At 41.4% G+C, this 17,243-nt stretch overlaps 1 protein-coding gene across 1 annotated transcript in view; it reads right to left on the reverse strand.

The window, feature by feature from the left end:
• Positions 1-17,243, reverse strand: part of VAV3 (vav guanine nucleotide exchange factor 3) — a 406,520-nt gene that overhangs the window by 307,045 nt on the left and 82,232 nt on the right. Inside the window, exon 2 of the mRNA XM_032621142.1 lies at positions 12,910-13,026. Coding sequence (XP_032477033.1) covers positions 12,910-13,026 — 117 coding nt within the window. The remainder of the gene's footprint in view (positions 1-12,909; positions 13,027-17,243) is intronic.

Below are 17,243 nucleotides of genomic sequence, written 5' to 3' on the forward strand. Positions count from 1 at the left end.
GAGATAAATACCAACATCATAGGGTTCCTGTGAGGATAGAGTACAATGGTAATAAAAGGACATGGCACTGGTAAGTGCCTAATAAATAAGAGTCAGCAGCAGTGCCCCCTATTTTTTTGCCTAGCTGAAGCATGAGGATAAACTCTAAGGCGCCTTCCTTAACCACACTGAGGATGAGCTGATCCCTTTCCTTGACTTCCTCCACACCATCTTTTGTCAATTACTGCATTTAGCATGTCATATTGTAATAATTTATTTAATTACTTATGTAATCTGCAGTGTGGGGGCATTCCTTAAAAAGGATTAAAAGGGCTTCCCTGGTGGTGCAGTGGTTGAGAGTCCGCCTGCCGATGCAGGGGACACGGGTTTGTGCCCCGGTCCAGGAAGATCCCACATGTCACGGAGCGGCTGGGCCCGTGAGCCATGGCCGCTGAGCCTGCGCATCCGGAGCCTGTGCTCCACAACGGGAGAGGCCACAACAGTGAGAGGCCCACGTACCGCCAAAAAAAAAAAAAAAAAAAAGGATTAAAAGCATGCCAAATACATGCTGATTCGTACACACAGTCTTATTCCTTTACCTTGTTACTTTGGTTTAAAAGCCTCTTCAAAAAAGCTTAAATTATGAGGATGATTATAAGTTTTGTGACTTTCTGTTTGAATTAAAAAAGAAAAAAAGCTTAACTTACATATAAACAACATTAACTAAAGGTATAATGAGGCTCAGGTATGTCATCATGTGATAGAAATTGCAATGTCTAGCTATACAGTACTTAAGACAATATGTGCAAATTAAAAATCATGAATTATGTTTATGAATACAGTTATAAGCATAAGGTTCATTAAATAAGTTACTACAGACAACATGTTTGTAGATACATATACTTTATCTTGGTATATCTATTAACCCATATCTGTGTGCATATTTACATGTATATTAGGAATCTAATAGAGAGAACTTAAAAAAAAAAAAACCTACCCCAAAGATTCAGTCTTAGTTTCAGGAGGAACCCTGGAGACAGCAAAGACAAGGTGAGTTTCAATTCTCAAACTAGATTTCTATTTCTGGAAATAACATTCTTATAACAATACAAAGAGAGGATGCAAAATCAAAGCAATATTTTTTATCATGCTTTTATCTCTTTATAACGTCTTTATCTCTCCAAATCATATGTACAGTTAAGTCTTCATAACTCTCAAAATTTTAAAGGAATGTCAATATTATTGAAAATAAAGTAGACCTTAGCAAAAAAAAAAAAATCCTAAGCTTAGGTGTTTTCAGAGAGGATTACACAACTAAGAACTATCAAAGCAAAACATTACTTTATGAAATACTATGTGTACATATTCATTTACCAATAAGTGGCATTTTAGAATCAGGAGGGATTTTAGATTTGACAAAACGTCAGGTTAAAGGACCATCCCAAAGGGTTCTGCTGGAAGAGATGGGACCAGAATCTAGTTAAAATGTGCTTTACAAGTTATGTAAAACTCAGTGTGAATAAATAGGCAGTAGTACTGGCATCCTTCTCCCAGTGGGTCTCCAGTACTTCAAAGAGGTTCTCCGTTCCACCCTAACGTGGCTTTTGTAACCAAGCAGGACTCTATGCGGCCTTCCCAGGACAGACCCCTCCCCCGTATCCTCTGCTTTAGCCCCTCTCTGAAGTACCTAGATAATATAATAGTAACTGATGCACATTTCCTGAGTAGTTTTACAGATGCAAAAACCCCACCAAATGGAAGACATTAACTACCTGATGACCATGAGCATGTAGCCCCCCAGCCTACCGGGGCCTAATGAGTGATAATGTCAACCCCTCTCACACGGCCCTGTTACCTTACCATCAACCAGTCAGGGAATTGTGCACAAATCCTGGGACTCCCCTCCCTCACCTTGCCTTTAAAAATGCTTTCCTGAAACCCACCAAGGAGTTCCCGGTGTTTTGAGGACTAGCTGCCTGGACTCCTCCCTTGGTGCCCTGCGATAAACACTGCACTTTCCTTCACCACAACCAGGTGTCAGTAGATTGGGTTTATTGCAGGCAGGTGAGCAGACCGAAGTTTGGTTCGGTAACAACTTCCTCCAGTGGTTCATCATTTTACTGTTTATTTCCTTAATGGCACTTATCACTGGGTGTAATTATCTTATTTATTTATGTTTTACTTGTTTTGTTTCCTGAACTCAAACAGCATCTTGAGGGAAGGGGACTACCTGTCCACAGTGGTTAAGCAGCACTGCCCATGAAACCATACTCCTTCAGATGGGACTCGAACCCTCAGTCTCTGACTTAGGACAGGACTCAAACCCAGGTGCGCCTCATTTGGGACTCAAACCCACAATCTTCCAACTGAAACTGAAACCACACAACTCAGATGGGACTTGAACCCATATGCCAGGACTGGAACCCAGCCAGAACCCAGACCTTGGGACTTGAACCCACGGTCTTTTAATTGAGATCACACACCTGGTCTCAGGATTTAATGAAGTTCAGGTTCTTACATCTCAAAGAATTCAGTGACAGACAAAGTGATAGGTAAGAAGTGGATTTATTTAGAGAGATACACATTCCATAGACAGAATGTGGTCCGTCTCAAAAGGCGAGAACGGCCTTGGGAGAAACACACTCCACAGACAGAGTGTGGGCCATCTCAGAAGGTGAGAGGCCCCAAAATATGGTGTGGTTAGTTTTTATGGGCTGGGTAATTTCATAAGCTAATGAGTGGAAGGATTATTCCAACTATTTGGGGAAGGGGCGGAGATTTCCAGGAATTGGGTTGCCGCCCACTTTTTTGCCTTTTGGTTGGCTTCAGATATGTCATGGCACTGGTGGGTGTGTCATTTAGATGCTAATGTATTACAATGAGCATATAAGGAGGCTCAAGGTCCACTGGAAATCGAATCTTCCGCCATCTTGGACCTAGGTGGTTCCAACCAGTTTTTGTCATGTCCTATGACTATGTCATTCTTTTAAAGGTTGTGCCCTGCCCCCTTCCCTCCTGTTTCAAAACCACACAGCTTGTCTCAGGACTTAATGAAGCTCAGGTTCTTTGTGCCTCGGCACAGGAGGAATCAGGCGAGAGACAAAGTGATAGGCAAGAAGTAGATTTATTAATACCCTTTGTAAAGAGGTTGCAGGAAAACGGGGCATGAGAAGATGATCATGTCCCAGGTCTCAGGTGAACCCCTGGGACAGGCACCAAGTGAGGGTCCTTGGCTTCACACAGGAAAGAAATCATGAGTGAGCCATAGTAAAGTGAAAGCAGAGATACACATTCCACAGGCAGAATGCGGTCTGTCTCAGGAGGCGAGGGCCCTGAGGTGTGGCGATTTTTATGGGCTGGGTAATTTCACAGGCTAATGAGTGGGAGGATTATTCCAACTATTTTGGGGAAGGGGCGGGGATTTCAAGGAATTGGGCTACCACCCAGTTTTTGGTCTTTTATGGGCAGCCTTGGAAATATCTTGGCACCTGCAGGTGTGTCATGTAGCTAATGTATTACAATGAGTGTATAATGAGGCTCCATCCTCCGCCATCTTGGGCTGAGTAGGTTCTAACCAGTTTTTGTTGTGTCCTCAGTGACTGTGGCATTCTTTTAGTGGTTGTGCCCTGCCCCCTTCCCTCCTGTCTTAGGCACATGACCAGCAGGGGAAGCATGCAACCATTTGCAGAATGAAGGAAATGATGGGTGAATTGCTCAGGAGAAGTTACCACTGACTGAGCCTCTGCCAGACACTGTGGCAACTGCTTTACCACAGAATGTGATTCACACTCCTCAGTACAATCCTGTGAGGTAGGGATCATCACTGGGACCATCGTACAGATCAAAACATGGAGGCTCTGAGAAGCTGAACAACCTCCCTCCCACATAGGGAGCTATGGGTGGGGAAGGTGAAACCCAGGTTTACTTGACCTCAAAGTCTCAGGAGCGGAGGAAGAGAGCCTGTTTAATGTGCCAAGGCCACACATCTGTAGGACAGGGAAGGAGGACGAAGGGTCCGACTAGAATGAAGGGAATGGGCAGGAACAAGTCAGCAGAGTCAGCCCAGGAGGGTTCAGTACATCCAAGAACCAACTAAAGCCCAAGCTCTGGATAAAGTGGTGTGTGTGTATGTGATCTTTAAGTCACTGGAGATGAGGGGGTGAGGGATATGGAGAGGAAGGGGCAGACAGGCAAAGAAAACAGTATTAATAAATATTAATCTGGAGAATGACGACAACTTAGATAATTTGGTGGGACTGAAACAAGGAGGGTAATGGAGCTAGGAAAGCAAGACGAGGAGCCTGATCATGAATAACCTTGTGTGGCTTGAAAAAGGGTTTGGATTTTATTCTGTTAGAAGCAACAGAGATCCACTATCAAGTTTTAAACATCTGAGCAACATGACCAGCTTTGCGTTTTTGCAATATTACTCCGAAAATGAGTTTGGAGTGATTCAAACCTGAAGCCAGATTTGGGAGACTATTTCAATAACCCTTGTGATGGGGGCCTTAACTGTTTACTTTCCGGTAGAGTGAACAAAGGAATAGCTTTACCCAAATAGAAATGGGTTTGAAGAGGAAAAAAAAAAAGTAGTCCAGTTTTATACACAGTGAGTTTGATGTGATCATGTGATACCTAAATTGCTACTCACATACACATTTGAGAAATCCTAGATTAATTAAAAGTTTAACTGTTTTCCTCACTTCAGGACTTTTCAGTGCCTTCACCATGCTATAAACCATATGTAGAGGGAGGATGTAACATGCAGCGTTTACCAAACTTATTTGAACAAGAATATTTTCCCCGGACTATTAACATTTCTCAGGACAATGGGGTTGCTTGGGAAATGCTGTTCTAGAAGTTTGCAACTGTATTAAAATTAGAGAACAGTGACGTTTTTTTTGAACTGTCTCAAAAGCAGTTAGAAAGAAGACCAAAAAATGAGCCTGAATAATCACTAAGGTGTAAAGAATGAGCCTGGAATGGCTCAGCTTCTTAACGTGGTAAGAATGGGGAAATCTGCCTAGTATTAAGGACCCCCGTGAAATATACTATCAAAGAGAGTGAAATAGATGTAGAGATTGCTTAAAAAGTCAGCTCTGTCCAAAACCAAAGGAGAAGGATACTGCTAATGACACAGAAATTGTCTTAACAGCCAACTAGACATACACATTAGGGAAGGCTAGAAGCTATTTCCTCGGTCTCAGCTTAAATAGACACAAATGAGGCCCTGGAACAAGCTTTCTTTGTTCAGGAAGGAATCCCTGGAGAGCTCTCCCTTAGTTATGTAAATATAGGCAAGCCACCTACTGCTCAGGAGGGGAAAGTAAAGGAGGCCTTTGTGGGTGGACAGAGGTTGACTCTTCACAGTATCGCTGCTAGGCTGTCTGCTGGAGGCTGAAAGTTGGCTGATTTGCAGGGCAAGTCCAGGGCCGCCTTGGAGGAAAGACCAGAGATCCCGAATGCTGCTCTGAGAATGAAAGTTGGTACCCCTGTGGGGGCTAAGGAGGCCCTGACCCTAGATCACTGCCAGGAAAGGATATCAGGAGCTCCTAGACAGAATTCACTGCACAGCTAGAGAAATTTGGCCTGGCCAGGCTCAATGCTGAGGCTAAAAGGCTGTGGGGAAGGCGGGAAGCAGGCTTGGGCAGTGTGGGGCTAAACGGGGCACACCAGCATCAGAGCTGTCAAAGGCACCAAGCAGGGCCCGTCTTCACTAGCACCAGGCTAGTGGGCCATCGACTGGAGGTCGAGCTTCTCATGGTGCTTCGAAGCAAGACTGATTAGGGCCCAAATGACCACAAAAGCCCCAGAGACTCCTGAATAATTTAGGATGGGAAATACTTTCAGAGAGAAATGTCAAACTTCTAATAAGAGTAGGAGATCAAAAAAATAATTATAAAAAGAGAGATTATATTTAAATACCAAATGATTCATGCTGGGTACATAGGGATATGAGAAAAAATGTTTCTAATTGTTGATCAACGTGCATACAGTAGCCAATAAGGATCTTTCAAACCATGCCTCGGTGAGGTCCCTGAGGCCACCCATGCCCAAGAAAAGCTCAGGAGCCTTTGGTTGGGAGGGTTTTCTTGTAATCAGGAAAGCCAGGTAGATTGCCAAGAGATATACAGGTAGTAGGAAATCATTACAGATTTTCAAGTATCTAGTTTCACTGTGTCAGGATGCAATGAAATACGCTTTGACGGGTGCACTTCCCAACACACACATAGGACTGGAAGCGGGGAATGAGGATATGGAGATTACCCAGTCATCCAGGTATAAGTGCTGAGGAGCTGGCCTGGGGTATTAGTACACACTGGGCAGGAAGAGGTCCTTGTACCCTTCTTTCTACATATACCCTGAGGTGTAAACTTCAGGCTGGGAAGGGTGAAAAAGTGGAAACACACAAACTTATAGGACACATCCTGAGCAAATACTCTCATAAGACATGATAAGGCATTACAGATGAGACAGAAATCGAAGAAGAAATGAAGCCCTATTCATTTCCAGGTGAAGGATTTAGCAACCTCTTTAAGTCTTTTTACCCTGAAGTTTTAAGGTAATCTTCAAATCATTCTGTAGGGTCCAAATATATATACTCAGCTGGGGGCCTCAGGAAGAAGTGAGTTCTCATCTGCAGAGGCATGCATGCCCATTTTCTTGACCCTGTAGAGCACAGACAAACATGGGAAGGATGCCTGATGACTCAGAGCCTCTTCCAAATCTGAAGAGTATCTATGATACTCCTTGGGTCAAAGGTAAGGAAGAGAAAGCATTTACCACGAAGCTCGATGGTCCTCCTATGTAATTATTTACATGCTGCAAAACAGAGGTGTTCTATGACTCTGCGTATCTCCTCTTCTGTATATGACAGAAGATGAAGACACTACAGAATGGTCTCCAAGTTGTGTGGAACACTGGTAACAGAAGAAAGGTTAAGCTATCTACGCAACTGAAATCATGTGATGGACAAAACCAGGTGAATCGCTTAGATTTCTCTCACTGCTGGTTGGAAAAACTAAGGAAAATTGGCCTGAGGAAGAAGAAAAGGAAGACTGTCTTGGCTCATGTCACAGAAAAATCCACAGATACATGTATTTGGCTTTGGGCACAGCATGAGTCCAGCCTCACATGATACCACTAGGATCCTCCTCAGCTCTGCTCTCACTGAACTGGGTCTGTTTTGAAACTACATGTGGTTCCCAGATGGCCGTAGCCCCTCCAAGCCTCGTATCCACACAGTACCATGGCAGGTGGAGAGCAAAAACAAAACTGGCCCTGCCAATGTCTTAAACCATCATACAGGTCCTAACTGAGTGACCTGCCCCATCCCCGAACTCATCACTATGGCCAAGGGGATGGGATATTATAATTGATTAAACCACCCAAACTGGGCTTCCCTGGTGGCACAGTGGTTGAGAGCCCGCCTGCCGATGCGGGGGACACAGGTTCGTGCCCCGGTCCGGGAGGATCCCACACGCCGTGGAGTGGCTGGGCCCGTGAGCCATGGCCACTGAGCCTGCGTGTCTGGAGCCTGTGCTCCGCAGTGGAAGAGGCCACAACAGTGAGAGGCTCGCGTACCGCAAAAAAAAAAAGAAAAAAAGAAACACCCAAACTACATGATTGGCAAAGGGAAAAGGGAAAAGGGTGCTTTCTCAAAGGAGATCCAATGTCACAGAAGGAGGGAGAAAGACAGCTATGCAGGATAAAATAGATTAACGCTGTAGCACAGTAGAAAGAACAAAGTTTATTTCCCAAGCTTGCTCCTCCAATATCATTAGTTCTTGCATTCAATTCAAAATTCAACTCCTATGTTTACCACTGAACCTGAAGCCCATTAACACCAGTAATTATAGTTGTAATAATAGTAACAATAAGAGTGAGAACAGCTAATATTTACCGAGTACTACACACTTTGGACCTGGATACTCTTTTCAAACACCTTACATACATCATTTCATTTCTCACCTAACCTCAATTTATAGATGAGGAAACTGAAGCTCAAAGAGATTAAGTAGCTTGTATAAGATCACATGCCATAAGGAGTGCAAACTGCCATCCAACTCAGAAACCATGTTCTTAGCCAAAACACGACACCACCTCTTCTCAATTAGTGTTCTTACCTGAATCCTTGAGCCACACCTAAGCCAATGCTCTGAATTCCTTTAGACAGTGCTTGTCCTGAACCTGAACACATAGAAACTACCCTACCGCGACTAATACCAGCTGGAACTACCTTCAGCCAGTTGTGATTCTCTTTGATTCAAGAAAACATATCACCTTACACTTGTCAGGTGCTTTACAACACTTGAAACAACAGACGTGACATCTGTGGGTAGCGGGAAGTAGGCCCTTATATCCACCCAGAGCTGCCAGGGGAAGGAACTGACTTCATCACTCATCTGCACGGCAGCAGCAGCCTGATTTCTGTTACTCACTAGAAATGTTCTCATTAAAGAAAAATCCCATGTGTTTCTGCACTGTAAGTGTGCCAACAGACAGCTCAGCAGGAAATGTTTCCAAACAACAAAAGTGTTAATCAGAAAATGACAATCTGAACAGAGGAACAGAAAATCCTTTATATGCAGAATGAAAGTGAGCAAATTTACAGATCTTGCTGCAACGTAAAAAGTAATTAATAATTTCTAACATTCCTGGGGGGAAAGGATTTTTTTTAAATTACATTTCTCAAGCAGCGAGGTCAACTAATAAGATTTTACTTTTTGTTCTTGTTGTTACTAGAAAGCCAGAAAAGGATCCATCTTTTTGAAAAGTAAGGAAGTAATGATTTTTCAGAATCACACAAAAACATAAACCCAAAGGCAAAGAGAGGCGGTAAAGCCTCTTAAAAGGGCACCTAAGCTCCTCCCACCTCAGAGCAGGGAGAAGACTCAGCAGGCTGAGGCCAGGACTCCACCTCTGGCGGGAACCTTATTCAGCATAGTTGACCCTTCAACAACAGAGGGCGGGAAGGTGTTGGGGGCACAGATCCTCCCCACAGTCAAAAATCCATGTATAATTTAGTCGGCCCTCCATATCCACAGTTCTGCATCTGCAGATTCAACCAACCACGGATCGTGTAGTATTTATTGAAAAAATATCTGCTATAAGTGGACCCACACAGCTCAAACCCCCACTGTTCAAGGGCCAACTGTAGTTAACAATCCTGAGAGTCAGACTTAACCTCAAGGCCTCTCTCTGCTGACTCCCGAATGAGTTCAAGTTACTAAACTCATGCTCCATCCTTGCGTGATTTTGAACCCAAGTACAGAAAGTGTTCAGAACTATTCTAATTTTTGTTGCCATGAGTTTGAATTAAAATCAATACCCTATTTTCAGTGGGTAAAGAGCTCAATACTAGAAATTAAAGTGAACACTGAAAGGCAAAATTATCATAAGCCCTTCTAGAGCACCCAAAATGTGTGCTCTTCATTATCTCATTAGTGAAAAGGAAAATTATCATTCATTCGTGTTAACGCACGCAGTATCCTAAATATAACTCATGCAGTATCCCAAATCTTTCCTCTCTTTCTAAAGATAAAGTATAATTAGATTCCAAGTGACAGATCACTTGTGCTTTTTAATTTCATATGTTCCTTCGGTGTTTCTCCTGTGAGTTCATCCTTTTCCCTGAGCAAGCATCCACACAGGAGTGAGGTCCAAAACGTAGGCAGCGGACAAGAAAAGCAGAGGGCTGGGAAGTCAGAAGCCCTGAGCGCCAGATCCTGCTCCGTCCCCAAGCAAGGAGAACTTGAAGTCACCATTTAACCTCCCCACCTCCCAGTTTCCTCATCTGAAAACTGGGAACACTTGCTTCCTTCCTTCACAAGACTATTATGAGAATCAAATGAGGTCAGTGATCTGAAACACTCTCCAAGCTTCAAAATGCTAAAAAAAATATTAGATACTGTTATTGCAATTAATATATTCCTAGGTGAAATGGTACCAAGTATACGTGGATCCTAGATTTACTATTTGTATGAATTAAGGCAGACAGGGAGCAGACAGATATTTTTCATTTTAAATTAATTGAAAAGATTTAATTATGCCTCAAGGAACAGAGAGAAACAAACTAACCTGTCTACATCCTGCTAAAATTGATATTCACAATCCCAGAAATTACTTAGTCTCTAAATTAGCAACCTATTCATTTTTTTTAACTTAAAAATGTTAAACTGGGGCCTCCGTGGTGGCGCAGTAGTTGAGAGTCCGCCTGCCGATGCAGGGGACACGGGTTCGTGCCCCGGCCCGGGAAGATCCCACATGCCGCGGAGCGGCTAGGCCCGTGAGCCATGGCCACTGAGCTCACGCGTCCGGAGCCTGTGCTCTGCAACGGGAGAGGCCACAACAGTGAGAGGCCCGCATACCGCAAAAAAAAAAAAAAAAAATATTAAACTGCATGAATTGTCCAAGATCCATCACTTACAATCTAGGATTTGTAAATGGGGACAATAATAGAACCTACATGGTGGGACTGATACGAGAATTGAGACAATACTTGCAAAGCACTTAGGCCCATGCTGGTCCAGGGTACTGGCTATGGGAATGTTTGCTCTGTTGTGCAGCAGTGGAGAACCAGTCAAATCTGGGGTCAAACCACTGCTCCAATCTCTACTAGATATGTGGATTTCAGACACAGGTTTGCTTATCTGTACAAGGAGGAAAATAATACTGGTACGTACACCTCGTAGGGTTGTTATAAGGATTAAAAAATATATTTGAAGATTGAAAAGATATCTGCTACATCAAAAGGGTTCAATAAGTGGTGGCATTGGTGGTTTGGCTTAGAGATTATGTTTAGTAGCAATAATACTGGTAAATTATGGAACAGCCCCTTAACTTCTTTAATTTTCAGTTGTTCATTTAGGTCAAATACAGTTCGGAAGAGATAGCTGCACCAATCTTGGCAGTAGCAAAAATGTATGTAATTTTAAAGTGATAAATATAGGATCAAGTTCTATCCGCAATCCAAGGTTTAATTCTGTTTCAGACTTACCACTGCCAAAATATTTTAAGAAGCCAGAACTATGATTACCCATGAGAAGCATACGGTTAATTCCTTTATATTCAACTTTCTATAACCTCAACTCTCCTACAAAGCTTCCACTGTAGGAAGCTAGCATGCAATGTTATTCCACTAAAACAAAACCATGCATTTCTAAACAATTTTTATGACTTCACAGTCTTTGTCAACACCATTTTGTGCAAATTTGAACAAAAAAAAAAATGAAGAACTTTTTGAAAAGCTTTAAAAAGTCAGGACTTTTCTTTCATTTTTTCACTTCCCCAAAAGAGACGGAGGAAATAAAGGAAAATCAAAGAAGATTTTTTCTGAAAACTAGGAGGAATGGTCAAAGAACAGCAAAAGATATCTTTATAAGCTATTAAGGCATTTTTCTGGGCCAACAGCTTAGAGGACTGTTCACTTCACCTGGGATTCTCTCTGATTGCTCTTTGTCTTCATGGCTTCACTTCATGGCCATAGACAAATGTGCCACCACTTCTTTACAAGGAGGCTTGGTTTTCAGTTCCTTGTAACTATCACCATATGTTATCCTCCATCACTTTTTTGGACCTCAAGACAACTAAATCACAGCTGGCCAGAGAAAGAGGAATCCTAAAAACCATATCCTTATACCCATTTCCTTTTGTACAGACTTCTAAGCGGGCAGGTGGTCTGATGATGGAGAAGACCGCTGAAGTCCAGATCACAAAGTGACCAAGAGCGAACCCACACCTTCTTTCTCCCTGGGCAGGTTGGCTTCCCCATACTTGCTGCATGTCAGCATCAAATTTTTTACATTTCTGTTTCAAGTTTGTGCTATTTATTCCCATTGCCAAGCAAACTAATCCATTGCTTGCTTTTTATTTTATAATAAAAATCTTACACTTAGAGGGGTGGGATAGGGTGGGTGGGAGGGAGGCTCAAGAGGGAGGGGATATGGGGATATACATATGCATATGGCTGACTTACTTTGTTATATGACAGAAACTAACACAGCATTGTGAAGCAATTATACTCCAATAAACATGTATAATAAAAACTATTACATCTTAAAAATCAAATGAAGTGTCACTCTCTAACAGCCTTTTGATGAGATACTAGCACCTGAATTATCAGAGTAAGAGCAAACTTCTCAAGATCTTTTAGGTTTTTCCCTGCTTATTGTCATAATGCAATTATGACATCAGGGGTTACCTAACTGCCTGACTCTTTTATGGCTTCTCAGACACAAGAAGTTTAACTTTATGCCCAATCACTTCAAAATAAATGAATGTAACTTTTAAAAGCTTGATTTCTAACCTTTTACTTTTGATTCTTTTGAAAGGAAGTCACCTATTATACACAAGTGCTTGGTGTACATTTAAGTAATAAGAGCAAACATTAAAACCAATTTACATGTGACAAATATCATTGAAATCTAACAATCTAACATATATCTGCTGAAACCCAAGCAATAGGAGTTACTCAACAATCTCAAACATTTCAGCGATTTCATGTGTTCTGCAAGTCACCTACCCAAATGCCAAAACAGGCAACAGAACATTCTCAACTTCCAAAAATTAGAGGACTTTCAGGTTTGGAGAAGACTGGAGGGAAAGAATACTGGTCCTCAGTCATGACAGCCCAACGAACTATCTAAAAGATGGGAAATAGTAGTCCTGCCCTCCGAGATAACCAACAGGAAAAGTTACGTCTGGATAAAAAATTTCCCCTTATACTGCTTTAATTAAAAAAAATAATAATTCTAATCTCATTTGGACAGTTGTTGCTATTATTTTTTGGCTAAGCCCCCTACATGTACAATTTAACTACATAATGCAGATACCACTTCAGTCACATGTCCTACTTCAAGATAAGAAACAACAGTTATTTGATAAAATGTTCTTGAGTTTAAAAATACATAAAAAATAAAATGTAATTACCTTTCCAAAGTCACGGACATCAAACAAGTCAAACGCCTCAAAGAGTTCACTCTTTCTCATTCCAAACGTGTCGCAACAGGCCGTGAGGAATGTCCTTATGTTCTTCAAACAGAGAAACTGAGGAATGGGAAACAGCTATTAGTATATAATGAATCATTCTGAATGCTACCTATCCTCTGTCAAGCCCAGAATGCTGGGGAAATGCCAATGAAGAATCCATCCACTTTTCAGGTTGTTTTCAATTACTCCTTCATCAGTACTTAAATGATTACCCACTCTCTCCCAGGCACCAGTGACACAGCTGTGAACAAGGCAGACAGAAGTCTGCCCTCAGGATACTTACATCCTAATAAGAGGAGACAGACAAGAACAAACTCAGCAACAAAAACAAAAAAGTAAATATTTTTATTTTCATATGGTGATAAGTGCAATAGAGAAAAATAAAGCCAGGAGGAGGGATCAGGAGTGCTGGGTGAGGTGTGGGGAGCTTCAGCGAGATGGTTAGAGAAGGTGTCAGTGAGAAGGGGACAGATAAGCAGAAGAGATTTGAAAGTGGTAAAGAACCAACCATGCAGAATTACAGGACAGAGTATTCAGACTAAAGTAGCAACCCATGCCAAGGACCTGAGGCAGAAGCTTCTGAGGTTACGTCTGAGGAAGGGGCCAATGTGGGCAGAGCAGAGTGGATGACAAGGAGCAAGGCAGGAAGTGAGCTGGAAAGGCAATGAGGTCAGATGATGAAGGACCCTGTTGGACAGGCTTTTACGCTAAATGAGATGGGAAGTCATCAGAGGCCTTGGGACAGAGTCTGATATTTTAAAAGTTTTGTTTTTCTTTCTTTAAAAAAAATTTTATTGAGGTATAGTTGATTTAAAACTATACCTCAATAAAGTTTCAGGTGTACAACATAGTGATTCAAAATTTTTATAGATTATACTCCATTTAAAGTTAAAAAAATACTGGCTGTATTCTGTGTGCTGTACAAGATATCCTTGCAGCTTATTTTTTTCTAATAATACTTAACTCTATATTAAAAATACTACTATTTCAACAAATGATCAACATAAAACATTTAAATGAAATTAGTTTTAGTACTAAATCTTTGAAATCTAGTATACATTTTACACTTAACAGCATATCTCAATTCAGACTAGCCCCATTTCAAGTGTTCCATAGCCATACGTGACTAGTTGCTGTCATACTGGACAGCACAGTCCTAGAGTTTCAAGTGCAGGTTTGTAAACAGGTCCCTCTCACATATACAAAATATGCACAGACATAACAAGTACAAACTTTTAGCTGAGCTTTTAAGGCCCTCTATAACGTGCCCCACCATTGCAGTCAGGCTGTTCTCCTTGTTGGTGCTCGTTACTCCGTGTTCATTCCTGCCTCTGTGCTTGAACTTTGTCATTCCTCTAGCCAATAAGCCTCTCTCTTTTCCCTTTTCTATTCTAACTCCCAGCCCAGCTACAGTTCCATCTCCTTCTGGACTGCAACAGTTCCTACTGCTCTTTCTTCAGAGCTTCTTTTTGTTGTTGTTGTTGTTTTGTTTTATTTTTTGAATATAGATCAAAAGGGGCTGGAGCAAGACTAGAGACAGTAATACCAGACAGGAAGCTATTACAATAATCTGGGTGAGAGACAGCCGTGGGAAGTCCAGGTGTTCAATTTTGACTCTTAAATTTGAGATGCCTATTAGTCATCCAATGGGACACAGGGCAGCAGACAGCTGGATATACAAGTCTGGAGTTCAGGACACAGGTGTGTACTCCAGACTTAAATCTGAGAGTCTTTAGAGTATACAAAACATTTTTAACCATGATGTTATCTGAGATGACTTTGGGAGAAAGAAGAGGGGAGAGGGGACCTGGGGCCAGGTCATCTTAGATCAGGAAAAAAGGAGGAGCCCACAAAGGGGCAGAGAAAGAGGAACCAGTAACGAAGGAGAACAACCAGGTGAACATGTTTTTCCTGAAGCCAAGTAAAGAAGGTGTTTCTAGGAAGAAGGGGTGATAAGCTGTGTCAGCTGCTGCTGCTACTCAAATAAGATTTTGACCAGGTGCTGTCCTGGGAATCTGGCTGTGTGAAGGTTATGGGTGCACCTTGACGAAAGCAGGTTCCATGTGGAGGATGGGGGTGGGGAAAGGCTGAGCAGAGCAGCTTCAAGAGACAATGGGAAGAGAGAAAGTAAAGATAGAATATAGATTCTTAGGAGTTTTGCTGCAAAAGGGAACAGAGGATTGAGGAGGTAGTCAGAGAGAAAGAGGTCAAGGAAGGGCTTTTTAACAATGGAAGCTGTTACAACATGTTTCTATTTTGACAGGAATAACTTGATAGAGGGGAAAGATGGTCACGCAAGGGAGAGGGACAGTCGCCCAAAGGAAGTCCTTGAGTGGGCAAAGGAGAAGGGTCTGATGCTCAAGCAGAGAAACTGACCTTGAAGAACATGCTCAGCTCATCGATACTAACAGGGACAAGGGGGAAGGCAGACGCTATCACAACTTAGACAACCAACAGAATTTACTTTCAGTGTCTAAAATGCAGATCCACCTACACATAGTACACACATATCCTGAAAGTGAATTTTGGAAATAGTAGTTGCAATGGCACACGTAAAAATTAAATTATTAACCTCCAATAAGTGAGAGATCTATTAGCTAATTATTGCATCTTTGCCTTTTTTTTTTTTTTAAAGCACTGTCAATATTTTATTTTGTTGTTCTGTTTTCCATCTTGGTTTGTTTTTTAATTTGCAGAAAGCACATTTTACTTCTACTTTGGAAAAATTCAGATTTTTCATGGCCTTAACCCAGACATAGTTTTACCCTTTACAGGAATCCTTCTTGAGGCTTAAGCATTTCAGTAGGGGTTAAAACCACAGGGGAAGCATCATAAACCCTTTGAAGTACAAAGGCAGCAGCCAAACTGCACATACAGTTACTGCTTTCATTTTAAAAAATTCATAAGAGACCTTTACAACACGGAACCACTCTACATGTAGCTCTTTCACATAGAATTGCTTATTTACAGATTAAAAGCCTTGCATTCTGCCAAGATAGACAATAATTACTCTCTTGGGGATTATGCAACATCTCTCTTGCAATATTTTTTACATAATTAAGTGCCCAACTCATAGCTCACCAAGGAACAAAGCATAATTGCACATGCTACCCTCTGAACATTTCACACCAAACTCAAATTTTCCCCTGTATAGGAAAAACTACAGTAGACCTCCATTCAAGTGTTTTGATCATTAATTCAAAAAAGTATCATTACTGAAATTAAAAAAAAAGAAAGAAATGTTGTCATTACTGTATGCATACAAGAGATGATTTAAAAACAGAACTTTCCTTCACTTCTGGAACCAATCTTAACCTTATTCTCCCCTTAACTAATTCAATTCTATTTAATTCCACAAATATTTACTGGATTTGAAGAACATCACTGGTATGCTCTCGCATTTCCAGGCAATCATCAAGTTTGGTCACCCCTTTATTTATGTATTTTTTCAGTCAACAGGTTTTGAATGCCTACAATGTTCCAGACACCGGAAATGCTAAAAATGAGTAAGACAAGCTTCTCTATTAATCACAGTTGGAAATTTTCATAGCTTTCCCAAAATTGGCTAATAACACTAGGATCACACTTCCCTTAATGGCTCTGTGCTAGTACAGGAACAGAGTTGAGGGATGGAGGGAGTGGGCCCTAATGCCATCACAGAAGCCCTGGACAGAGCTGGACCTGTCAACCTGTCTGCCCACCTACCATCAGACTTGTGCTTTGTTTTCCTTACGTTGAACTTTCTCTTTTTCCAGTTTATTTTCTAAAATTTCAAACCAAAAGAAAAGTAGAAAGAATAGTACAATGAACACTCCATTTACACAACAACTGTAACATACTGCCATATGGGTTTCTGTGTGCCAACCATATCTCTATATATTTATAAAAATTCATATGTGAAAGTAAGTTCAGACACCATGGCACTTCACTCCTAAATAACTCAACACGCATCTCCTAGGAATGAGGATATTTTCCTAAATACCTACAACACCATTACCACCCCGAGAAGATAAACAACAATTCCATATTATTTCATATCCATTCCATGTCCAAATTTCATCAGTTGCCTACCCCATGTCTTTTTTACACTATCCCAGCCATCCACACCCAATCTAGGGATCAATTCAGTTTTACCCATTATATTTGCTTGCTTAATTTTGCAGTATCTTTTAATCTAAAAATCCTGCTGCCTTTTTTTTTTTTTTTTTTTTAATGACACTGTCTTTTGGAAGAGTCCAGACCTAGGTATCTTATAGAATGTCCCGCATTCGGCA

Source organism: Phocoena sinus, chromosome 1 (genome assembly GCF_008692025.1).
Source record: "Phocoena sinus isolate mPhoSin1 chromosome 1, mPhoSin1.pri, whole genome shotgun sequence".
Taxonomy (NCBI): Eukaryota; Metazoa; Chordata; class Mammalia; order Artiodactyla; family Phocoenidae; genus Phocoena; species Phocoena sinus.